Source organism: Trachurus japonicus, chromosome 11 (genome assembly GCF_045865225.1).
Source record: "Trachurus japonicus isolate A0001 chromosome 11, Traja_1.0".
Classification (NCBI taxonomy): Eukaryota; Metazoa; Chordata; class Actinopteri; order Carangiformes; family Carangidae; genus Trachurus; species Trachurus japonicus.
The window spans coordinates 28,852,328-28,878,429 of NC_140917.1; the positions used below are offsets into that span (position 1 = coordinate 28,852,328).

Below are 26,102 nucleotides of genomic sequence, written 5' to 3' on the forward strand. Positions count from 1 at the left end.
GTAAGTATGATAAGTAAGTTCATTAATTTTAATGGAGTAAATTCTTCTCAATAATGCACCAGCCGGGCCACCGTAATTCGTATTTCTTGTCTTAATACAGTGCCCTCACCCAGACAGAATGGAGGCAAGTCTTCCTTACCCTCCAGTAAGTCATGAATCAAGCGGTGAGAGGTGGAGGGAGGAAGGAGAGGAGGAGGAGGAGGAGGAGGAGGAGGAGAGGGTGATAGTGGGAGGTAGAGGGTAAAGGCCTGGAAAAGCTTGGTAGAGATTAAAGAGATGCCCCAGGCTCATTTTCCAGCACTGTGGACAAGGTGATGTCACTACACATCCCACTGAGGGATCTCCCTGAGGAAGGTATGGAGAAAGGGGGAGAGAAAGTGAGAGAGAAGGAGGGGGGGGGGGTTGTTGAAAAAATACACAGGAAGAGAGATCGACATGGGAAAGAGATAGAGACCGAGAAAAAAAGTAATAAGAAACCGAGGGAGAGACTAAGAGAAGGCAAAGAGCGGGTGAGAGAGAGAGAGAGGGAGGGAGGGAGAAGAGAGGTTTGGGATTTAGATCGTGCTGCAGCGGGAGAGAGAGAGAGGGAGAGAGGGGAGGGGAAAAGTTAGACACGGACAATCTTGCACTAACTTTTTTCTTCTTTCCTTTCTCCGTGGAAGAAGCCTCAAGAAAAAAAACAAGGAGAGAAAAGCCACACTGGATTACATTTGACTGCATTTGCATCGTCCCGCGAGACTTCCCGTCTGATCATTTGGATACGTACGCGTATTAATTTACGGATTAATGAGGTCGCACATTTGTGGATTGATCAGTAGTTGAAGGTATGGCTTTTATGGACTGTTACGGACGTATTAGCGATGGTTGACACGGATACATGTGAACAAAGGAAGAAAAAAAAGTTTCGCAACTTTCATGAGTGGAGTTTCTAAAGTGAAACTTTGGGTGAAACTTTTTTTGCTTTATTCATTTCAACACATGAACATATTACAGGGAAATTGTAAGTAGATGAGCACTACGAATTTGCTGAAAATTAATTGTTGAGCACAATAGCATCTGTTGGTTTTTACTGTGGTCGTGCAGATGACTCTGATTTTAAGAGAATAAAATATCAGTATGATAAACTCACTTTACCTATGGAGATCATAGAGGTATAGTGTATCTGCTGAGTAGCCTTAAAATATGGTAGTATTGCTGTATTCCTTTATTAGACCTTGCAAAAAACTTTAAAACCATGACTAGTTGGTTCAGCTGCTGGCAAAAGTGATGCTGATTTTCCTTTCATATTTAAGCCAGGCCTTATTACAACACATAATGAGGCTGAGTTGTACTGTAAATCTTTGCGGTTGCACTCAAACCCCTGTGGCATGGAAAAACCTTGTTTTACGTAGGAGCAGCAGCTACATGCATATCATTCAAGTAAAGTAATGTCTGAGCAGAGCACTGCAGTGATCTGAGATCAATGTGCAAAATCCCCCCAAAATGTATTTTCTTTACCTGGGAAAGAAAAGAAAGTGCTGAGGAGGAAGCTCGCATGCCAGAGAAACATCTGCTTTCCTCATTACTCAGCCCTCCCATGTTTGCAGGCTTTTGCATCCTGTCTGTGCACCCCCCCAAAAAACACCCAGAGGGGTCCATGAAAGTTTTTTTGGTGAGTCAGTCTCCCCTACAAAATCTGCAATAGTTCAGTTTTGCATGTATTTAACTCACCAGAGAGCTGCTGTTGTAGAGAATAGATTGATATCTCTGATCAGCCCACCTGAAAGAAACATTTCAGGGCTGTTTCAACAAAAGAAATGGAGTAAAGACCCCTGCACATTAAGAAGCTTGGAAACCTTTGCATGCTGCAGTATCTCCAGGGACACATTTTGCCCTGCAGTAACAGGTTCTGCTCCCACTTTTTAGACCCTGGGGAATATAGCCTGGCAAAAGTTACAAATTTGTGTCCCTGAATTTAAGTTCACATTAAGTGTTGCTCATTTTACCAACTGTCGGCTTCATATGCAATCTGTAGCTGTGGGCTGTACAGTATCTTTTTTCCTACCCTGGTTCCAATTCTAGCCTGAGCTCAGGGCCTGCAGCAAAGTGTATCATTTCTGAACTCTTTGCTCAGTATAGTGACGTGAGCATTGGGCTATCAGAGATGTAAGTGGAGCTGAAGAAAAGCAGGAGGTCGTTAGCCTGTTGATGGCTGACTCAGCTATGCACAGCTCAGGCCCCGGGGTCAGCAGCTCACGTCATCAGAGCAGAACTCACTCCACCACATTATTTTACGTAAGTGGACCGAAACTGTCCACAGCGTTGGAACTATACTCTGCCTGGAGTAGACAGTCAGAGGAGGTTGTTTGTCTCCTTACTGCTCCTCACAGTCTGCAACTGTGTCTGTTTCTCATTCACAACTAAAGCCCTTGAACTGTGTCCAGAATGTAAGACTAGTAAAAACTTGCCTTAGTTCCTCTTGAGTGAGTGTCATTCAGCTTTGGGTATTGCCTTTGCTAGTCTGCAAGTTTCCATTGCTCCCAGTCAGTCCAAACCTGGAGTGTCTTATCAAAGCCTCAGGGCATCTTCAGCTTCTTCCATACACTCCTACAGTAGGCCGCCATTGTTATGGGCCTGCAAAGCATTCTCAGGATCATTCGCCTGAAGCACATCTGAAGGTCCAGAGGCCAAGACTGGAGCTTGACATCTTGCTGTGTTGATGGTGACTAGTCAGAATTACAGTAAACTGAAGCTTCTGACAGTTTGGCAAAATAAATAAATAAATAAATAAAAATGATCTGATACCTCCTGCAGTATCTGACAGAAAGAGCCCCAGGAAAGTCTATTAGGTGGCCCACCCACTATCTGAACAACAATATCTGAACAACTATTGAATGGATTAGAAGATAATTTATGACAGAAAACAAAACAAATGATGTGGCTGCCAGTGCCACTTGTATTTCCTACTAATAAGCAAGCATGCTAACATACTACATATGGTGAACAGAGCCTGGTGTTGTACCCAGTCACCCTCGCTATTGTTATTCATAGCATGTTGGCATGATGATGCTTAAAACACCTCTCTGCTTAAGTGCAGCCCCACAGAGCCACTGGCAACAGAAATGGACTTTGTCATTGCCTTCTTGGATGTTTGCTTCAGCTTACTCCAGTAGTGCATGATGTAAAAATGGCTTGTGCCACCCTGTGTGCCTGTGTGCATAAATATTTCTCTGCTGCCTGACAGTCTTTTTCTTTATTCACTAACATCTGCCTCCTGTAGCGCACACAGATCCGTATATGAATGAATGCATGCATATGTATGTCCACTTAATTTCAAGCCATCAGACGTATTCCTGCATTCTAGTTAACTTTTACTGCAAGGGAAAGATGGCTCTCCCTGCAGGATTCACTGTGGGTGATGACCCACCGACCGTTCGGGAGGTTGTTTTCACAGCCCGCCACCAAAAAACATTCTTGATTGTGTGTTTGTTTGTGTACATGGGAGATAGTGCAGGGAAGAATGAGAGCAGATACCCTCCATGTAAGCACTCAGTCAATCCTTTAGCTGCAGTATTCTGGGAGAGACAGCTGGAAAAGCAGTGAACCTTCAAATATTACATGGCTTACACATTTATGCCAGGTTTTCCCATTTAAACAGATACAAAGTAGTTTAAATCATGGGCTACTGGTTCACTGTTATTTAATCATCCGTGTCTCTGTGGCTAATAAGCAATTCTCTTGTCAAACCATAGAGGGGACATGTTTCATTTAACTCTGTCAGAGTGTGTTCCCCTAAACAGGCTTGCGTTGGGGCTGTTGTTCTGTAAGCGATGGCAATGATGATGAAATGTGTGACAACAAAAATTGCTCAGCACTGAGCACAAAATTGCCTCCATTGTTATGTAGGACAGTACCGGTGCCACTTTTGTCTGTTTATTCAAGCCATGAAGAGTAATGAAAATGATAGCCGTGGTGGAAATAGAAAATAGGCGAAACGTCTGGACGAAGAGCAGAAAATGACTCCTAGAACCACTGAGCAGTGAGGCACAGTGTTGTTGTTGTTGTTGTTGTTGTTAAAAAAAAATGTCAGCAAGCATGAAGGTTGTGTTGTGATTGTGGATGTTGGTCACTACGTACGTCTGTCCGCCAGTGCATGTCTTCCGGCTTCTTGTGTTGGAAGACTTTCAAATCTGTCATTGTTTTCCTTCCTGTATTGGCTCCGTACTCACTGACCCGATCAGCATGCTTACCGGGCTCACGGCCAGCCCATTGGCCAAACCCGGTGGCCTTACCCCGCACTGCTTCCCCTTTATCTGCTGCAGTCAGCTGGGTGGTCGTAAAGCTGTGAATGGAGTGTAAAGAGAGAGAGGAGGAGAAAGAGACACATCCATAGCAACACATATTAGGAAGCCTATTAAATTGTTTTGGATTATGGCCAGATAATAACAGCAATGAGCTGTAACTTTTCCTTCCGCCTGTGTTCTCTGGACTGTGATGCATTATGTATTATGTACTGTGTTGTTATTATTGTGATCATGTGGCATGAAGCTTGTAATAATGGCATGAAGCCATTTAAGGATTTGATTAACCCTCAGCTCATCAAAGTGCAGAGAAAAACTTTATTTTTTCAAAACTATAATTATGCTGTTTACCTTGCTTCCAAATTTAAAGACCCCCTCTGATGAAAATCGTGTTTTTCGTGCTTTTCACATGTTCCTGTGGCATTTTTCTGCCAGATAGCTCCGTGTAAGGCGGCCCCCAACAGTCTCATATGGGCCCGCCAGTTTCTCACTGAGAAAAAACAAATGTTTTTTTTAAAACAGCGTTTCACCGTCTTTCATCTCTGTCAGTCAGCCCCGCGTTCAGCTGGACTCAGGGTGTGGCTGGGTGGGTGCAGAGAGCAGCGCAGTCTCCGCCCACCACCCAGAGGTGCATTGCTAATGAGCTGCTGGTGCTGTGCAGAAGGAGAGCCCTGGGAAATGGCACAGGATTTGTGATTTTGGCTAAAAACTTCATAAACACAATTTCAGTCAGACAACTCACGATTAAAATGTTTATTGCAGCTTCATTATACATTTGAGTTTGGCGTCAAGGCTCCGACTTCATCACTCCCTGAGAATAGGATTTCATTAAAGAATATGGGAACGATGAGCGACTATCTTAACCCTGGGGTGGTGGTGGGGCAGAAAATAGGGTACTGCTGAGAGATGCTGCTGCGTCATAGACGAGCAAAGAGGACGATGGGTAAATCACCCTTAAATAGACGGCCAGATTGAGAGGGTGTGTGTATGATGTCATGAGAGTGACGCAGCGCAGCTCGAGTTGGCTGCCTGAACTAGCTCGCAGGCTTCGCTCCATTTAAAGACCACAGAGAATGCTTTAGATAACCAATAATAAACTCTAACAAATAAAAGGTAAATTGTGCTATGGCTTGATTCCACGTAAAAATGATAAGTTGGCCATTTAAAATCCAGAGAAAAGTAACAATGACACCATGAGTCAGCTGCCCCCCTAAAAAGAGAGAGAGAGAAAAAAAACTAAATGCATAATTCACAATGTGGGCCATGAAAAGCTGTCGGTGTTATTTCAGGACATAATTTGAAACAATGTCCTCCACCACATTGTCTATTAGCAGCACGCTGCAAAGAGTGGGGTCAGGCTGGGTGGTATTCACACCGTGTCCTCGGCTGGGCAGGAGCACCACATTGTATGTGTGGGGGTCATTTCTCGTGGCAGACGGGACAGGTGTGTGTACAGAGACACAGTCTGCTCCCCTGCCCTGCCTGCCTCCAGGGCCCTGCTGTACCTGTAAACACTGCAGAGTTATGGGGTCCTCACACATGCTGAGGGCAAGTCCAGGTCAGCTGGGATGTGTTTATGCAAGTTTGAGTGGGCTGTGTGTGTGTTTATACGTGTACATTCTTGTGCGAATATGAATAAGAGGTTGTAGTAAGGGGACTTTGGAGTCAGAATATAATGATTATTTTGACGTGGCATGCATTTTAAACGGCGCATGAGAGTGTGTGTGTGTGTGTGTGTGTGTGCCTGTTGTTGGGCCACGTGGAAGCATCTGGTTCAACACAACCATGGCTCCAGTGGAATAGTCTCCAGATGTGTTTGTGTGTTTTGGCCCCACTGTCTGTTCGACTCCAGACCAACGTGCCTGCATTGAAATCACTTAACTTTCATGTGCATGATTCTTTATTTTCTTCCTATTGTCGTAGGTATTTGTTTGCAGTCATGTGTAGTATCTGTTTCTCTTCAAGAATGGCTTTTAGGCGTGTGCGTGTTTGTGTGTATGTGTTAAGTGCACTCTTATTCCTCAAATTCACTGTGCGTATCTGTGTGTGTGTTGCAGCTGCCCAGTCAAAGGCCAACCAGATGGACAGGATAATGACTATGATCAGAGTTTATAGAGTTACACTCCTTAATGAGGGACATTCTGGTTAATTCATATGCCACTAACAAAGTCCGCATCATACCACATAATTAACTTATCAACTGTGACTGACTCATAAATATACATCAATGTCTATTTAGGAGTCAAGCATAATGTGCAGCTGTCGACAGAGTTAGACGGGGTGGCATGCTGACAGAACGCAGGGAGGATTTGACTTTTTTGACTTTCTCCTTTTCTGTCCATTCATTCATCAGCTGGTGGTTGAGGTGAGGTGAGGTGTTAACGGCGGGGTGGAACCATGTGGCTTCTCTGCTCCTCTCTGACCCTGCTGGCCCTCAGCTTGGGGTCATGTGACACGTTGACGTCAGAGCAAGGTGAGTTATCCCCTTTTCCCTGCTTCAGCTTTAACACCGGCGGCCGTTTTGCATGTTAAATTTGTGAAATTCAGAATGAAGAGGATGTTTTATTTAAACAAAAGGGACAGTTTGAACATTTTGGGAACAAGATGAAGATTGACATCACTTTACTCTCTGTCTGGGGTCTTGCTAAAAAAATTGTTAAACACTGATAAAACTGTCATAGCCTATCTGCCCATTGTATTTGAAGCTACTGCAACTGTTTAGCTTAAGGCGGGCTTACACTGCACGACTATTCGTCTGTTCACATCTCAAACTGCACGAGCTTCCCTCTTCAGTCCTACGTCTCAGATCAGTCTCAGACCCCCACTAATTGCACGTCGTTCTTGCGCTCCACCACGATTACCCTGCGATGCCGCTGAGATTTGTGCTGCTCTATAATTGCTCGATTGTAAACCTCAAATTGACATTGGTTCCTGATATTGGTTCCTATATAGCAGAGTCCATGTGGAAGATCAGACCGACAAACACACAGACAGACAGCGCGCATCACCAGCGCGCATCACCTCCAAGGCCGGTGTTGCAGAGAGAGAGAGAGAGAGAGAGAGAGAGAGAGAGAGAGAGAGCGGCGCTCTCCAGCCAGCTGATGTGTAGCTCACCTGCAGCTCACCTGCAGCTGTCAGAGGAGCCGCTAGTTCTCTCTCTCGCCTGCACTTTGTTTAAAAATTCAGCTGATCAGGAGCCAGAGCACAGTGGAAGTGGCTGGTGTGTAGGCTCGCTATTTTATACTGTAACGGCAAGAAAAAATAATCGTCCTCAATCGCTGATTGTCTGATAGTGTGTGTACATTTGTCGGGCTGATCTTCCACCACGGACTGCGCTGCATTACTGATCATCACCCGGTACAATCTGTCACAGCTGTGGTCTAACTTCAGCTTGTCTCCCTGTCCCTCCTCTCTCTGTCTGCCCGTTTTAACTCCATCTGACGAAGTTCAGCATCACATTCAGGTTCATAAAGGCTCTGAGCTCTGTGCTAAAACAATCTGTCATGGTAAAAACATGTCGTATGTGCAGAATCGTGACGTAGGACCCCATACATTGTCCGTCACGAGTACGACGAGAAATTTTCTGGCATGTCAGAAATTAATCGGGAGGTCGGCGACTCGTCTTTAGGACGTCGGGACGTGACGCAGAGCCTCACTAACCATACGTCCCGATTATGCTCACGACCCCGCGATCCCTCTAAGATTATGCAAATTAGGCTGCGACTCGTCTGGGACGAGAAAATCGTGGCAAAATCGTACAGTGTAAGCCCGCCTTTAGCTTAGCACTGAATGATGAAAAGCTAGCTAATTGAAGCTGAATTCCTTCTTTTCTATCTGTAGTTTAGACACCTGTGCTGATTTTGCCAAGTAATGTTGTACACGGTGCCGTTGTATAGGGGAGAAAGGTGATGATAATTCTAGGGCCCCAGCGCCCAGTGGGGCCCACAAAAAACCCCAGTAGTCTAATCTTTGTATGACTGAATTATTCTGCATAAGACCCTGACTACTCATAGTAATGCTGCATTAGCATCAAAACAAAGTAGGCTAAATAAAAAAGTATAATACATAACGTAGTCTAAGAAAAAAAGTGCAAAAGTTAGGGGGCAGGGGGCCACTTTAGTATTCTTTCAGGGGGCCCAGAATTCCTAGCAACGGCCCTGGTTGTACAGAATGAACAAGATGTCTAACTTAAAAATAGTTAAACACTGACAACTTTATTATCTGTCAACTGTATTTGTAGCAACTGATTAGCTTAGCTCAACATAAAGGCCTAGCTTAGTGCGAACTTGCTCTTTCATGCTGAGCTAAGCTACATAGCTGCTGGCTGTACTTGGTGTCACTTTCTTAAAGGGACATTGTGTAACCTCTCACGAAAATCGATTATTTCGTTCAAAAGTATGTTTTTCATTACTCACTAATCCCCCCCATCAACAAACTGAAGTGTTCCTTTCAGCTCTGAATTAGCCGTTCATATCATTCATATCTCCATGGAGCGGGTAAGCTCGGTGCTGCTGCCATGTGGTGTCGCCATGTTTTTACGTTCAGTGGCAGTGTGACGGTAGGAAACCACGGAAACTCAGCGGAGACACCGGAGCTGTCGGCTCAGGTGGAGGTGGCGTCTGTGAAAAGTCACCGCGGTAACGCAGTGAGGAGGAATGGAGCGTTACACTGATGCTGCATTCACCTGCAGTCGGGCAGACGGCCGTCGGTAACAAACCTGGGGCCTCATTTATCAAAGAGGGTGTAAAACTGCTACTAAATATTTGCATACGGCGAAAAGACGAAAATGGCGTACACCCTAAATATTTACACCTTTTTCAGATCAATCAAACTGTGCCTACGCACAACTTTTTTTTTTTCCAGATGTCATTTTAGTCACAGAAGTCGAGAGAAAGCCGGTGAAACGTGGGTCAGGTAAACAATACGACATCGCCATGACAACATATTGTCATGTGTATTGTTTTGCCTCGTGCTGACGGACCACTTGTTTACATAGAGGCTTGTTTATGCCGTTAATGTGCAGCGGCTGTCGTCCGTCTGCCCAATTTCACGTGAATGCAGCATGAAAAATACGACTGAGTTGCTTGCGATATACAACCGCAACGCTAGACAGGAGTAATTCCTACACAATATACCTTTAAAGCGCAGTAAGAACTTAAAACTGCTGTTTTTGCAAAAGTAAGATTAAAATAAGATGAAGGGTATTTTTTCCACAACGAATATACTAGATCAAATATTTGCATTATATCAGTGGCCTCTGTGACGCTCCGTTAAACCCCTTTATTTATCAAATTTTACTCCTTTCTCCCACAAAGGCTGTGAATATAAATCCTTCTAAATGGCAAATGCCACAGCAATTGCCTCTCAGGACAGTCCTTAAATCTTTATTTAAATGCTTAAGAGACTGTAAAGCCACAAAAACATTGCCTTCTGGTGCTAAAGTGCTACTATTGCAAGTTACAAGCAGACAACATATTTTCAAGCTGGAGTTGTGTGCCTGACCAGCTCTGCACACTTTGAAACCCATCTGTGTTTGATGGAGCTGTGTCCATCTGTGTCTGTGTCTGTGCCCTGTATATGTGAGGGGGCACAAGGTTACAGTGAAAATGGAGTGCAATGATAGCTTATGCGCATTTGACGCTGGTAGCCATTGGTGAGAGTGTGGTTAGGCTGTGGCAAAGAGGCGTGTGTGTTTACCACGTGTGGTTGTGTTCCTCTGTGTGAGCCATCAATCATACAAGCTTCTGTGCATTTGTACGGGAGGCACATGAGTTTTAGAATGTCTGCGTGCACATATAACAGTGCAAGCCTGCTGAGAGGCTTGTCTGCTGGTGTTTTGGAGATGATGCACATGTGACTTTATTTGCATTCTGTTTGTGAGAGAGAAAGAGAGGGACTAAGACAAGAAATCAAGAGGCATGTGAAGAGAGATCTCTTTTTTTGTCTTTTATTGTCTCTTTTATTTATTTATTTTGTTACAAACTGTCATGCTCCCTCATCACATTGTCAGTGTGTTCTCAGAGACCAGCTCGGTGATATCACTTGAGGGGGCCAAATAAGCCTCCATAGCTGGTGGAACTCTGAAGGGAGCTCTATCAGGGAGGAGGGGGTGGTCCCTCTTGGGAGACCCCAGTCAGAGATTTTCAGATGAGACTGAGTCAGCTTGCAGCTCCCCTGAGTCCTCTCCCCCAGTGCTTGGAAGAAAGCGCTTTTTCAAGTGCAGCTTTCACACTTTGTCACAGCAAGCGCCGCACACACACCCCCACACACACTATCACTATTCCTCCGACTCATCCAAATCTCTACTTACTGGTAATTTGCTGACATTACAGCAGAAAAGCCGGTTGAAGTAAAACTAGTGTTGAAGAGTCGAGCTGGGTGATTGCACTGCAGTTCTGCAGTGAAAGAGACTAGTCTCCCTATTTAAATTAAATGGCTAAAATGCCCTGCCTTTTATAAAGTGTTGCTGATATGGGTTTTTTTGTGCACCACAGACCCTGCACAGACTGAAGTAATGGATTTATGTAGTCTTTTTTTTTTTTTTAAACACATTTTCCCTTTGTCTGTTCTGAACAACGTGTTATGTTTTCCAATGAATTCTTGTAGAAATAAGCTCATTTCCACACAGTAAGTTGACAAGAAGAAACAGATCTACATTACAGTGCCTGGGCAAGAAAATGAAATGAAAGTCTGACTTTTATTTGCTTTAATGCTGATAATGATACTATAGGGTTGTACTTACACTGTTAATATACTGTAGTTCTTCATACTTGAATATAATAAAAAGTGACATTATAACAACAACAATAAAAGTCTTTACTTTCTTTATACAATGCAATGCCTATTGAAATAGCACATGAAAAATAATGATTGTTAAGTGAACCTTCAAACTGAAACAGATTAATTTGTTTGTCCAATCTTGATGAATTAACAAGAATCTGCCTATTTCGTAATGTAGCAGACACGGAGGAACATACATATTAATTTGCAGCTGCGTTTATGGCTACCTCACAGTTGTAAGTCCAATATTCACTCTCATTTTAGCTCTATCTTGGCCTCCACCAACTCCTGTGATAAATGTTGCATTTTTCTGCTGCATTACTGTATGTAAAAAGGCTAGTTGCTAGTTGCCTACCTGCTGTTTGATATCGGAGTGGTACATTAGAAGAGCTTAGTGGAAAACAGTTTGTTGTTGCATCTTAAAACAAGATTATAGTAATAAGAGCAATGGTACTGATCCAAAAGGGTTAAGCTGCAACTGTACTGTACTGTATGTTAACATGCAAAGCAATAAATCTGCAGTTGGATGATACCTTTGAATTTGTTACTATTTATGAGCAACTCATGTCCCATTGTTGATATGAAAACATTTCAGTTGTGCAGCTCAAAGTGTTAACTTCGTCAGTATGCAGTGCATATTTGGAGAATTTGAGACAGATCCTCCTGCAATGATTAGGGTTGATGAGTAACCTTCAGGGTGTGATTCGGCTGGTTTGAGGTTATAAAAACCGGTGCCTGAGCATCACTGGTGAGAAATGAACTTGAGCAGAACAGTTTAACTTGTAACTGCTTCAGGGTTGCTGCTTCATGAATGAACCTGTCTTATAATGTCTCTGCTCTCTTAGGGGCTACTTCAGACCTGCTTGCAAAAATGCATAATGAGGGCGCAATAACTTTCAAACACCATTAACTCAGTAGTGTAAAAATAAGTAGAACTAACTCCCAGTGCATAATACATAGCATAGCAGTTTCTTTTTAAAGGTATAATGTGTAGGAATTACCCCCATCTAGCGGTGCGGTTGTATATCGGAACATATTCTTGATGTTGCATTCACGTGAAATCGGGCAGACGTCAGACAGACAACAGACGCTGCATGTAACAGGATAAACAAGCGTCTATGTAAACAAGTGGTTCGCCAGGACGAGGCAAAACGATACAGGCGTTGTCATGGTGATGTCATATTGTTTACCTGACCCACATTTTACCGTCTTTCTCTCGTCGAGTAAAATGATGGTTTGCCGACAGCCATCTGCCTGACTGCACCTGAATGCAACATCAGTGCCTCCGTCCTTCCTCACACTACACAGTGGTGACAGTTTTAACAGGCGCTACCTGGAAAACTTTCTCCCCGAGCCGACAGCTCAGGTGAGTTTCCGTGGTTACCTACGGTCACGCTGCCACTGAACGTAACAAATGGCGATGCAACATGGCAGCCTCGGTTCGGTGCGTCTTATGTATGACTTATGTAAGGGATAATGTATAGTTCGGAGGTTGTTATGGAGAAATAAAGCGGAGGGGTTTCATTCAACATGAAGGGGTTTATTTCTCCATAACAACCGACCAACTATACATTATCCCGCTTATTACACGGTTTACGAGTGAAATAATTAATTTGAAGCATAATTCTGATCAAAATACGACTTTCATTGATTTAAAATTGCATAATTTAGCGAATCTGCAAGACCGGTCACTTCCGCTGTTTTGCCGAGCCTCCTCCCGGTCGTGCATTTGAAGCCTTTGATAATCAATCAGTGGATCGATAGATTACCATACACGTGTTACGATGTGTGTATTGTGTGTAGTCGTATCTGTCATAAACAAAAGATTAACTTTACTGTTTACGGGGTGCGTTTGTGTCGCGGAGCCGCGGTCCGACCGAGACGAGAGGAGAGCTGTGACACCGGGTCAGAGGCTCTGATCAGCAGGTTTGGTTTCCAGCAGCGATGTGGAAGGAGCCTCCACTCTCCTTGTAACAGGTTACAAGTCATTTATCTAACATCACTGTTAGTCCGAAGCTGTTTAATGACGGTAAAAATGAAACGCAATGTAAATATCCTGCATAGTTTCTCTTTTCTGTGCTGCGCTGATCAGAGCGCTGTCCCTAGCAACGGTCTGTTATACTTGACGACGGTCCGTTATACAGAAATAACAGACCGCAGAACGCAGCGCTGGACCAATCAGAGAGCAGCATTCAATAGAGCCGTGTAATAAGTATTTGTAACGACTTGTAACAACTCATTCTAAGGTACGAGAAAGCTTTCATTTGTATGCAGGTGTGATTCGACTTCAGTGAAATACGTATTTATGAAAGCAATATTTGATTTTTGCTAATAAAAAGCCAAATAAGTTACATACTGGAGCTTTAAAGATCTTTTGCCTTCCTCAAACACACAATGCCAGACATGATGTCAAACAACTCTCTCTTCTGAGATGAGTACAGACATCTACATGTCCTGTCAAAGTTTAATGTTTAATGAAGAGCTTGTAAACGTGTATGTCATGAGCTCAGTCTGTGTTGGTGTGTGCTTGTGAAAATGCGTTGAACACAGGCCAGAGGCCTACAAGGGGAAAATTAGTGAGCTCATCCCTCTTAAGTGCTGAATTTTAGGTCGTTCCACTCCTCTGTACTGCAATTTTATCTCTGGAAAACAACCAGGAATGTTCTCTCATGTCTGTCTCACTTGGCCGAGAGGGGACACACTCTATCACATTGTCTGAATCCCTTTTTTCTTTTAATAACCCTCTCTGTTTGTCATTTCCCCTCCCCTTTCTAGACCTCAGATAGGGCATACTGAATCATCACATTGAATCATCAACTCAGCATGCCCCTCTCCTTCTCTCATGTTGCATTTGTTGAACAGCTCTGGGACCGAAAAGACTCTCCTCCTGAGTCTGATTTTCTGCTGATCAGCAGCCCAGTCCAATTATCTTGGAAGTAAAGCACACTGAATAACTACCATACCTGCTCTTATTACAAAACACACACCACCAAGTCTGACACCGAGAGCACACTTCTGACCTCTTCCTCCCTAATGGAAGCAGTCTGCCAAGTGTTTGCTGCCACGAAAACAGAATTAAACCTCAGAGGCAGCTGGTTTCAGTAAACACCAGCCACAACAGGACGCTCAGAGTGAGATAAACCGATTGATTCCTAAACCTCTTGAAGTTTGGTAAATATCACTTGCAATGCATTTAAATGTCACACATTACTTTCTTTAGCAGGGATCTTGGCCTAAATATAAGTTACATTTGAGTAACTTTCTCAACTCTGACTCCTACTTTCTTCGATCAAACGATCTAGGTTTATCCTTGTCCGACACATTTCACTTGTACCGTCCAATTTAGTACAAATCTGTATACATCAAACAGTAGTGTTTTACTTCTCTAAAGACCTATAATTTCCTGAAATTTTATCTTTGGCAAGGTGGGAGAGTTGGGGGAACACACACAGCAGTGTACTGCATGACTGCCAGTGTAGTATCATTACCTGCTTTGGCAAGACTCAAACGCAACCCATCAAAGAGGAAGTGAACCCGGCCAAGACCATCCAATCTCTTTAAGGCTGCGTGCAGCTACTAGCGGGATCCTGGAGTGACACTCATACTTTGTGCTAATTAGCTTGTCAACAAGCAAATGCATTCCTTTCATCACAGCTTGAGGAGAAATGGGGTTCAAGTTCTGCCATGTGTCTTCTGCCAAAGTTCCCTATGCAATCGTCCAATGAAATACCATCCATCCTTGGAGCTATAGTGAGAGAAACATGCTTCAGCTGGGAACATGAGCAAAAGTGTAACAAGTAAACATGGCATTTAACTTGAGTAACAACAGTAAAAGATCAAATAAATGCTTTGAAGTTGTTAATCAGTGGGATGTATGTAAACAGATCACAGAAATTGCCAATTGTCAGAATGTTAGATTCTGACGGTGAGAGATAAATACGCTCACATACTGTATCAGGCTATCCTCAACTCTCAGCAGTCTGACTGAGCCCTGAAGTCATAAAAAGTCATTCCACCTCAGTCTCCATGTAATTTCCATCTCTTTCCCTGTGAGATCATGTGCTGTGAGATCACACGAGGTGTTGCATTGGCATGATAATCTCAGTGATATCCTGCAGTGAGTGATATACACCATTATTTGCACATCTTTTAGTGATATCTGTGAAGGTTCTCTTTGCGTGAATGATGCAACTTGATTTCAAAATCATTTAGGATTTTATAGCTCCAGTAGTCTGAGCCTGGATTAAACTGTTGCTGAAGGATGTTGAGCCAAGCATACCAAAGTACGGCTCAGATGAAAGCTGTGCCAAGTTATACAATGTAGAGTACGAAGAGACAAGCTGCCTGAGAAGTCCTAAAATGGAAACCGAGGAGACAACAGCATATTTAGCATAATAGATGCCCCTAATAACTTCTCTATAGGGATAAACTATAGTCTCCTCTTCTCAATTCCTCAGATAAGAAAAATATAATATATGACAAGTTGCTTTTCTTTAAGTGACATCTTTCACTGCCCATTCCCTTTTGTCATGCTCTCTCTCTATTCTGTCCTGTGTAATTTTTTTCTTTCTTCCTCGCTCCACCTTCTCCTCTACTTGTGCTCTTTAACTTTTCATTGTGCTGCCTCCTTGCCTCCAGCCAGGAGTTCTGTACTCATGAACAAAGCCTTCATCTCAGTTCTGTCTGATGGAAATGGAGCGGTGATGAAAAACAAAAAACAAAACAGAAACAACAGAAAGAAAAAAAAAAAAAAAAGAGCGGGCAGTGACGAAAGGTAGAACTTACATCTCTTGACTTCAAAAAAAAAACCTCTTAGCCTGTGTGTGTGTGTGTGATTTAGAATTTCAGGATTTGTCTGTGAGGCTGCATAGATTGTACTTTGTGCTGAGTTAGCAGATAAGGCTTCAGGATGGACCAGTAAGTACAAAGTACAGTGTGTGTGTGTGTGTGTGTGTGTGTGTGTGTGTGTGTGTGTGTGTGTGTGTGTGTGTGTGAAGAGAGAGAGAATAAAAGGATGTAAGACAAAGTGAATATCAGGGGGCTCAGAGGACTCTACACTTATGCTTATGCTCTCCGCTGTATCCCTTTCTTTGTTCAGAAGTCACATTGTGTTCAGGCAATTTCTTTGACTTTTTCATCTCAAGCTTCTCTCAGCTTCCCGCAACACCACTGTTTGACATCTCTTTTTCCACACTTTAATTTGTACTTTTAGACAGCAATAAGAGAATGACATGCTGTGCAGGGAGACAGGCTGAAGGGTGCTGCGCTTTGAAACCGACTTAGTGTTTTCAAACTAAGACGAGCAGAGGCTGCAGGGTGTCAAATGATGAACTTGATAATAGGTGATGAAGCGCTAAATGTGATTTAATTCTTTCTTGAGACTGCCTCTGTGAAATTAAATTCCTAACTCTTAATTAAAGCCAGTTGGATGTTATTATTGTAGTAATTATATTAGGCTCTTTCACCTCGTTTTGATGTGACTTCCAGCCTGGATAAACTGCAGTTGGAAACATCGACATTGCCGTTGCATGCATCAAGGCCACTCTGTATGTATGCTTCTATTAGAACAAAAGGAAATTCTTAAAAATTTGATACACAGAGTCCATTAAACCAGGAGACACAGAAACACAGCCTAACTGTAGTTTGAAATGCATTATTATTTTCAGTATTAGATGCCTTTTTCTCCAGGCTGTTTTCCTTTTTTTACCCTTTCTCTTGATCTTTCAATGAACCCTGCGTCTGCATTTTCTATTCTTGCATAAAGAATTGACCGTTAGCTAAGTATCTTGCTGTGAATAATGATAATGGTGTCTGATTTAGCAGAGTTAGCAACATGCTTTTTGTAACAACTGTTATTTTAATGACTAGTCTGGATTAATTTGACTCTATACAGATGTAGGTTTCTCATTTCTTTCCAACAATCATAGATTTTCATGGCATTGGGGCCACTAGCAGATTTTACTGTAGTTTCAAAGCTAATTCCACACCACATGTCAACTCGAACTGTTTTTCAGTTGGTTCTCTCCATGTGACTTTTTAATCTTTGCCTTAAAGGGCATTTCCAGTAGTAATCAATGTTTACCTCAGATATCAGGTCACCTATGATCAGTTAATTTCATACCATCCATACTCCCAACTGCAGCGTTTGGACGTTTATATTCGTTTTTGTTCAAGAATCTATCGTTTTTTCAATGTTTATTAATGGGCTCCGGACTCATTTTAAAATTGTTCTGTGGTCGCAAGTAACATCTTTTTGACCATCATTTTAATTTAAAAATTTGCTTAACAATTAAATAAAATCAAAATTCGGACTTACCGCGGCTTTCACATTGTTCCTTTCCGGGTCAGAGAACACAGCAGTAGGGCGTTTGTTCTCGATGAAAGTGTGAATGAAAGTGAATCGATGAAATAAGTGTTTTGACATATCAATGACGAAATTCATCTGTGCAAGGAGCAGGGGCCATAATTTTGCCTACCAATCAAATTAGTCTCCGACAACACTGGTTGGATGGTCCGTCTGTCAGTCAAACTGCCAAATCATGCAACCACCATCTACGTTTGTCACAACGGGACACGTTGTCACGTTTTCAGGGAATGCATGACCCAAATGCAGACTTGAATGAACACAAGGCTTCATTTGCCAGGCTCGACGTGACAGGAACATAGGAAACACACCATGGAAGGACGTGGACAAATGACAAATGAAGCGACACCAGACAAAGGGAAACACAGAGATTATACATGAGGGAACCAGACACAGGTGGTGCAATTAACACAGGTGAGACACATTAGGTAATCAAGGGCAGGGAGCAGGAAGACAGGACAAGGACTTCAAACCAAAACAGGAACTCAACTTAACTAAACAGGGGAACACAGAAACCAAGAGTCCAAAGTCAATAACAACAAAAAACCGAGACACTGCGTGGCGGCAAGCTCAGGGCATGACACACGTTTGTGTCGTGGACTCGCGGTGCCACAGAGACGAGAGCTGTGAAGCTCTGATCAGCAGGTTTGGTTTTCAGCAGCGGTGTGGAAGGAAGAGAGCCTCCACTCTCCCTGTAACAAGTTACAAGTCATTTATCTAACATCACAATTAGTCCCAAGCCAACCCAAGTGTAATGACGGTAAAACTGAAACATAAGGTAAATATCCTGCATAGTTCTTCTGCTCTGTGCTACTCAGATCAGAGCGATTGTCCCTAGCAATGGTCTGTTTTACTTAGCAACGGTCTATTTAACGGGTTTTGTGATTCCTGACTGGACGGAGGGGGTGGGTGCTTATCAGTTGTGCAATTAGAAAACAAATTGTAAGTCCAGCCTCCTGGGATTGTAACTTTAATGCCTACAGCTGCATGTTCCATTCAAAATGTCAACATACTTGTGATTTGGTTATGCGGAAGATATTTAAAAAAGGGAACATTTGTAGTTTTATGAATAAAGATGTAATTCTCACAGTGTACTTCACATGCGTCACAAATACTAAATGCTCCAGTCTTACAAGAAAGAAGGATATTCAAGTAGTATGAGAAACAGAACACAACTGTAGCTAAGGTTAGTTTGGTTGAGGTAAGATTATTTACCCCACAATGGGGAAATTCCAGTGTTGCCAGCAGCAGTATACACATACACAATGTTGAAAAAAGTGCAGGAGTGTAAAAAGAAATACCAAAATGTACAAGAGAGGTTTAAGTTTGGACTAAACCAGTAATTCTTTCTACAAATAGAATAATTGTACACACATAACTCCCTTAGCTCTGGAAATAGTGCAAGGTGAGTTCTTTAGGGAGCTATAGGGCATGCACACATTCACAGCTTACATTAAAGCAGATATAAACATACAGTTTAACCTAGTCCTCACCTTTACTCCTTCATTTCTTCTTTTGCGAGATGATTAAAAAAAAAATCAAGCAAAAAAAAACCTTGCCGACAACCTTGAATTAGGTTAAATTAGAACATCTCACCTTCACATTAATGATTTACCCCCTGCTTCCAGATTCTCTGCAGTCATCAGTTAAAAAAAAAAAGGAAACCTCTTTTTGAAAACCTGTGCCTTGTGGAACATGTTGCTTTGGGCTGTGGTTCTTGGCCCCAAAGAGATCAATTAACTGTACCTCTACCTGACCCCCCCCCCAAACACACACACACACACACACACACAAACACACACACACACTCCCTCCCCCTAGGCAGGCCGCACTGACAGGCAACACTTTCCTCTGTAACCTCCCCTGACAGGGTTGAGAACATATCCATCAAACAGAGGCTACTACGACAGACAAGCCTGGTGCTAGACAACCTGTCACACCAGGCTGTTCCTCTCCGCACAGCTTTGCCCTCATTTCATCTCTCTCTCTCTGTGTTTTACTCACTTTTTTTTGACTCTCTCTACACCTGCACCAATTCCCTTTGTCTTTCTTTCAAATCAATATTTCTGTTACTCTCAAAATGTGTGTACGTTTTAAAGTTACCGGCTGTCTCACACAAACTGTGTCCAAGTTCACCCAGCAGTAAGTGTGAAGGGTTAACAGAGACTCAGAGCACATTTGGTTTGGCTGCTTATGCACACTTTTTGACTTTGTTGTTGTAACCCTCTGTGTCATTCTTTGTCTCTGCAGATGAACAGTGCCCATCTTTACAAGTGGATGAGTGGAAGTTTCCTCAGGCGGCCAGACACAATATCACCGGTGAGAAGACGAACTCATGCAGGCGTACATCCGTCTCCAAGTTTTTCCGTGGGTGATGATGATGATTGCCATTTCTTGTCAGGTTTTAATCTGGTGAGGCGATTCTCCCTGCTCAAGAGTCCAGATGTCAAGAAGATCCGCAATCCTCGAGGACCCGTCATCCTCCGCCTGGGCAAGACAGCACTCCTACGCCCGACCGAGTAAGTTTATTGTCCAACTCCAGCAATATGTTCAACGTCTACAGACAAAGGGTTCTTGCACAAATTGCACTGCTTGGTGGAGGAGAGAGAATTACAGTACAGGAAGCAAAATCAAGTAAGTTTTCATGTGGATTTTCAAGCCCATGTCAACAGGCTCTTTTTTTCCTCACCCCACATCTGAACAAAGAGAAATATAGAGAGACTGAACAACCTACGGCTAATCAGTCTCCGAACCCTCATTTAGTGTGTCAGTGCTGTCCACTGGCTGTTGTGTAAAGAATCAGGCACTTGGCAAACCATACACCATGGGTCAATCTGATTGCATTTCCAGAAATACCACTTAATTTCCCTCCCCACTGACACTGGCTCGTGAAACTGAACTGTAAGTGTCTGGTTTTCCGGTTGTGACCGCATGTGCTTATTCTGTTTAGTTTTCGAATTAAAAAGCCTAATTTATTCGCTTGAACCTAATCTATAGGAATGATGCCTCAATTATAGACATGATGTGGTTGCCAGTAAAAAAAGAAAAGAAAAAAAAGTTTGATTTAATAGCCGTATTTGAGAGCCTGAGCTTGTTCTGAACTTGTTTCTAGGCGAAGAGGCCTGCAGCCATAAAATCCGACAGGGCACAGCTTCCTTGCTCTACATGGTTTTGCAGGTTGACATGGTGTAATTATGCTTCCCTGGATTTCCATGTTGTTATTACACACTAGTTGGGTGTAGATTGTGTTCGGAATAGCGTGACAAGTGTTTATTAGCGTTATGTGCTGGCTGTTTTTCCAGCCCTCTTTTTTTTCCTCTTGTTTTTCCTTCTTCAGTTCTTGTGAATTATAGCTGCTTTTCAGACGGCTGAGCTTCTTTCTACCCACCGATAAAGCAGTTTTTCAGAACTTGCCAATTGGGTCAGCCTGGAGTATTTTATCACTCTGTCCAGCGCTGTGAGCTCCACTTGCTTGAAGGCCTGATAAATCTGTCTACAAAACACTCTTTTTTGGTAGAGACATTTTGTTCTAAAAGTGTCACATATATTGTTTGTCACAGGCTTAGAGAGTAGTCGCTCTTATGAAGTGAGAGAGTGGGGGCTGGGGTGGGCTGGGATGGGGGGCGGCTGTCACTTCTCAGGAAATCAGTATCTTTGGAACTAAAGAGGAAAATCCAAGATGTTTTTGTTTTGCCTCTAACCATACAGACACAGGAAGGGAACACCATTCTCTGATGCTGGTTTGGGATTTTGTCATGATGTAGCTTTTATTGAAATTTTGATGACATCGAGAGCTATGCTGTCAGTTTTATCAGTGAGGAATGCTACCTGGGTGATGTCTTTTTAACTTAGACAAAGAATAATCAATGTTAGCACATCAGCCCTGCCTGCTGGCTGCCTTTATTCCAGCTTTTCTTCATACATAGAACTCACTGTCTTTTATACATGTTTTCAAAATGAGTTGACGAAACAAAATCAGAGAAAACTCTCCTCAGAAAATTAGAAAAGACTGTCTTACAATCATTTCGTCAAAATGTTCTTTTTCTTTTCTTTATATGCTTTTTTTCATAACTTTTGCCTATTTCAATAGTGTTGTTCAGGCGTTTAGAAAAGGAGAGCGGAGGCGGAGAACAGATGGGCGATTAAAGGATGTAGCAGTGAAGGAACAAGTGGGTTAAAGGTTCAAATCCAGGCAATAAGTGAATGCATTAGAACAAACCCTCAGGCTTGTTCTATGACTTTTTTTTTCTCTCGGTAGCAGTTCAACAGTGTGTGTATGCTCAGCGGTTTACACATGTGTTTGACTGTCAGCATATGCATGTGCTTGTCTTGTTCAATCTTTGTGTGTGTAATGGCCTGTGTGTACGGTGCATGTGCAGTTTGCTGCAGCTCAGACTCCTCCGCTCCCTCCCTCCTCTCTCAGTCTACACTGTATTTCTGGAAATGTATGATGCATGGCTCCCTCTCTCCACTGTGGGCTCCCTGTCACTCAAGCAGCTTCTTAATTCATCACCAGCGAGGTTGAGTGAAGTGTGAGATGTGTATACAGTAATTGGAAAGCGCCGTTTTGCTTTGTATCAGGAGCTAATCCATTCAGTTAATCCAAGCTAACACAGAGACAGCACAGATGAAGCTACTTGTCCCTCGTTTCTCTCACTTTTCTGCTGGCTGCAGTGAAATGATCTCTAGTCACAGCTGAGCACATGCATTTTAATTTCACTAAGAAATGATTCGATTGCTTAAGGCCTGTTTCTTCTAGACATCTGTAGTGTGTAGGAGAGAGAGGAGAGGAAGCAATTTCTGCAATGTCATGATCACAGCTACTTTTTTATCTATTCATTTTTACATATTATATATTATATATAAGCATTTTGCTACTGGTCCTATTGTAAAGGGAAATGAACTGTGATTAAAAGGTCAATATGATGCAGAGGCTTTTATGTTTCTGTGACCATTAAAAGGAACAGATGTTGGGGCGCCGTGTGGAGCAGTGGGTTGCGCAGGCGCCCCATATGCAGAGGCTTCAGTACTAGCTGCAGTCGCCCCTAGTTCAAATCCCGCATCAGGCGACCTTTTACTGCATGTCATTCCCCCTCTCTCTGCCTCCCCATTTCCTGTCTATACTTTTCTATACTGTAATAAAAAAGGACAGATGGAAGGGGAATAAAAGAAATGCTTTTAAGAAAGAAATAGCTGGAAGTCAGTGAGGAGAGTGTAGTGTGCTATTGTAAAGATATTTCATCTTCTTCCTTTTTTACTTGGGGAATGATTGCTTATCTGACTATGTTGGCTTTGTGGATCAGCAAGCCTGTCTAGACACATTATTATGATATGGAATACATGACTGGTTGCTTTTAGTCTGTGATTTTTGTGTCTAATGTGTTTGAATTTGAAGTATGGGGATATTTTTAGCCTACATGCACTTTCTTTTCGTGCTCCTCTGAGACAAACATAGGAGGTGTGGGGATCTCAAAGTCAAAGTGTGCCATTGGTGTGTGATGATATTTTGTAGAGACAGTCTACAAACATGTGCTGTGTCTCAATTCGAATACTTGCATACTTAAACTAAGTCTTTTGAGTATGAAAGTGTGTCTCAATTCATAAGTATGTCAAAATGCAGTGTACTGTATCGCTAATTTAAACAACGGTAACACTTGATTTGACGCATAACACATTATAACCATACTTATAATGAGTTATAATGCACTTATAGCACTGTATAACTAGTTATTAACACTCACATCAGAATGCTTTTTAACAATAATCATAACACACTATAAAGCATTTTATCTTGACTTATAAGGTCACGTATTATAATACGTTATAATTGTTAGTAACTCACTGACAATGACCACATCGATAATGCATTATTACCCAAATTGAGACACAGCAATGGTCTGTAGAGGAGAAGTTCTAAAGGTGATTCAGTCTTGCCTAAAGTGTTTTTTGGCTTTTAGTGAAACTCCTGAGAAGTGGAAAAATTGAAAAAAACACTAAGTTTGCATACGGTGTGTGTAACTCTCTTTGATAAACTTCTGAGAACTGTCAACAAATCAGTGGCAGACAGCCTGTTGGGAGCAGCAGAGCATTTCCTGGTGGTCTGGGTTAGTTTGGCCTGCCTTGAGCAGACCGGCAATAATGTGGCAAGCAGGAAAAAGATGATGGACTTAACAACTTTCCCATCTGGGCTCTATTTTCATTTTATTTTTTTTCACTTTAACTCCAAAATCTGAATGTGTGATTTGCCCATGAGTCACTTGAGTTGACTCATGGTTCATATCATCACCACTGTCAGTTGCTTACTACAGTGTTGATATGAACCATAACTGCGAAATGCAGTTATGGTTGTAGTTACTAGGTATGTGTTGGCAAAGTTTGTTCTATTCTTCAAATTGTATACATGATTAAAATACAATTGAGGATAGCCAAAGAAAAAAGTTGCAATATGTTACAACATCCAGCCACTATGACTTTTGTGTCTGCTTCTGTCTAGCTTCTTAAAAATTCTTTCACTTTGGTGAATATAATACAGGCAGGTGATTCGAGCACAGTTCGAGCACAGTTAGAACCCAGTACAAGGTTGACTCTCCAGGTGATTTTCCCATCTTAAACCAGATACCTGCTTTTTCAACATTAGATTTCCTCTCTGCCTCTTCCCCTGTGCCTCTCTGGCTTGCACTGACTTTTCTCCTCCCCTCTCTCTTTTTAAACAAGAGAGGCAGCAGCAACTTTCTCTCTGAGTTTGGAGAGGCTAGATCTCAATCTGTCTGGCCCATACTGAGTGATTTATGTCCCCATTGCATGTGTGTGTGTGTGTGTGTGTGTTAGGGGTTTACTGTATGTGTTCCTCTTTAGGACACTGAAGGTGATGTACTTTGCGCTTGAAGTCACTAGTTTTGTGAGTGGTTTTGTGCCCTGCAGCTTATGTCACTAATCGACATACAAAACAACTCTATTTTTAACATTGGTTGTTCTCTTTTTTTCTCAGTTTGTCTGTCGGTCTGTCTCTCTCTCTAGGACATTTTCTCTCTCCATCTCTACTGCCATACTTTAGAATGGATTAGTTAAAATGAAACCCTTATGTGTTTTGATATGATACCTAAAATTTCTTGGCCCCTCACTATTGCTGCTATGTGTATCTCCCTCTCTCTCCAGGTCTCCTGGTTCAGTGTTTTCCTTTTCTCACCTTTTCTCCTACTCATCCTCTCTTTGTTTTGACGTCCTGTAGTTGGCTGTTTTCCCTTGGATCTTCCCTCACTCATAAATCACTGTCACCCCACTTCTAGAAGTGAGAAACCAGCTGCCAGCATCAACAATTCTGTATGTGTGTGTGTGTGTGTGTTTTTGCAAAGAGAGAGAGGGAGAAAGAATTAGAGCAGGAGAGATTATTTCAAAGTGTCCACCATCTCAGTCAGCATGCCTTTGACTGGACTTGTTTGTGGACCCTTCATCTCTCAATGCGTCTTCGCACCATCATGCAGTGAATATTTGTGGGTGTATTTATTTGTGTGCTTAGATGCCCTTGACCAAAACTGAAGGATGAGGCTTGCTGGACTGTATCTGCTATGAGAATTAATGCCAGGGGGTTACACAGAGCGGGCTCTGGACTGCACTGCTAGCTACTGTCACAGAATATGGGGGAAAATGTAAAGTGTAAAAAAAATAAGGGCAGAAAAAAACATGCACAGAATATAAAAAAGCCCAGGCGGGAGCGTGCAAACACAAATACACATCAGATTAGCTTGTCCCTGCGCATAATTTATATGGACATCAAAGAAAGACAATGCCAACCCCGAAACTGTCAAAAGAGTAATTAAATGTGATGTTAGTTCTCTAACTCTCCCCATTTACTTTTAACAAACAATTCAAATACATTCATATATCATATATTACATACAATTCTTGAGAAAGTTATTTATTTTTTATTGCTGTGGCTGAACGCTCTATCACATTCTGGGCTGCGTTTATGAATTTTAAGTCTTAGAGCTAAGTAGTTCAATAAATGAAAAAGGGCTACTTCAAAGGTTTGATTTTGGACTTCCACTTAATTTAGCTTCTCACAAGAAACAGATAAACCAAATTAGTTTCTGTAGAAGGCAAAGTAGCAGCGACTCTGATATCTCGGAGATAGGGAGAATCTCATTCTCTTTTATAGCCCAAACTCCATAAACCTTAAATTTCATGTGCCACCGTAATCAATGACATTTTTCGCTTTATTTGGATTTGTCACCCAATGTAATTGTTCTCCATTTAGCTCCATTTTTGGTCTCCACCAACTCGACTTTGAAATGCTGTGCTATATTGCCATTTTTTGCTGCTCATGTAGTGTACAGAGGGTTTATCAGAGTATGGGAGTAACACGGCTTAGTTGCATGGTTAATACTTTTTCATATACTATGTTTCATATCTCCCAGATCTGGAATATTGTGTCCCTGACCCTTATGAACCTCTTTGTTTCAGTGAGGTGTTCCCACATGGCCTACCTGAGGAATTCACCTTGATCTTCACCCTGGCTTTGAAGAAGGCTGCCTTGAGGGAAACCATCTACCTCTTCCAGATATCTGATCAGCAGGGCTACCCACAGGTACACCTCAGTCTCAGTTTCCCCACTGCCTGCTTCCATATATTGTCCCCACCTTCTCATTACTATCTTTTCCTCTGTCTCTCACCTTCTATTC

The 26,102-nt window shown here is 42.4% G+C and overlaps 1 protein-coding gene across 3 annotated transcripts in view; it reads left to right on the top strand.

Annotated features, from left to right (window-relative positions):
- The first annotated feature begins 386 nt into the window (after positions 1-386).
- col16a1 (collagen, type XVI, alpha 1) overlaps positions 387-26,102 on the top strand; it is a 72,220-nt gene continuing 46,504 nt past the window's right edge. For 2 of the 3 annotated variants that reach the window (XM_085792232.1, XM_085792234.1), the window contains exons 1-5: positions 601-824; positions 6,634-6,753; positions 19,675-19,743; positions 19,826-19,943; positions 25,885-26,008. In XM_085792232.1, coding sequence (XP_085648358.1) covers positions 6,678-6,753; positions 19,675-19,743; positions 19,826-19,943; positions 25,885-26,008 — 387 coding nt within the window. In that variant the 5' untranslated portion in view covers positions 601-824; positions 6,634-6,677. Of the gene's footprint in view, positions 825-6,633; positions 6,754-19,674; positions 19,744-19,825; positions 19,944-25,884; positions 26,009-26,102 lie in introns of all 3 variants that reach the window. The other variant, XM_085792233.1, reaches the window with a different exon arrangement.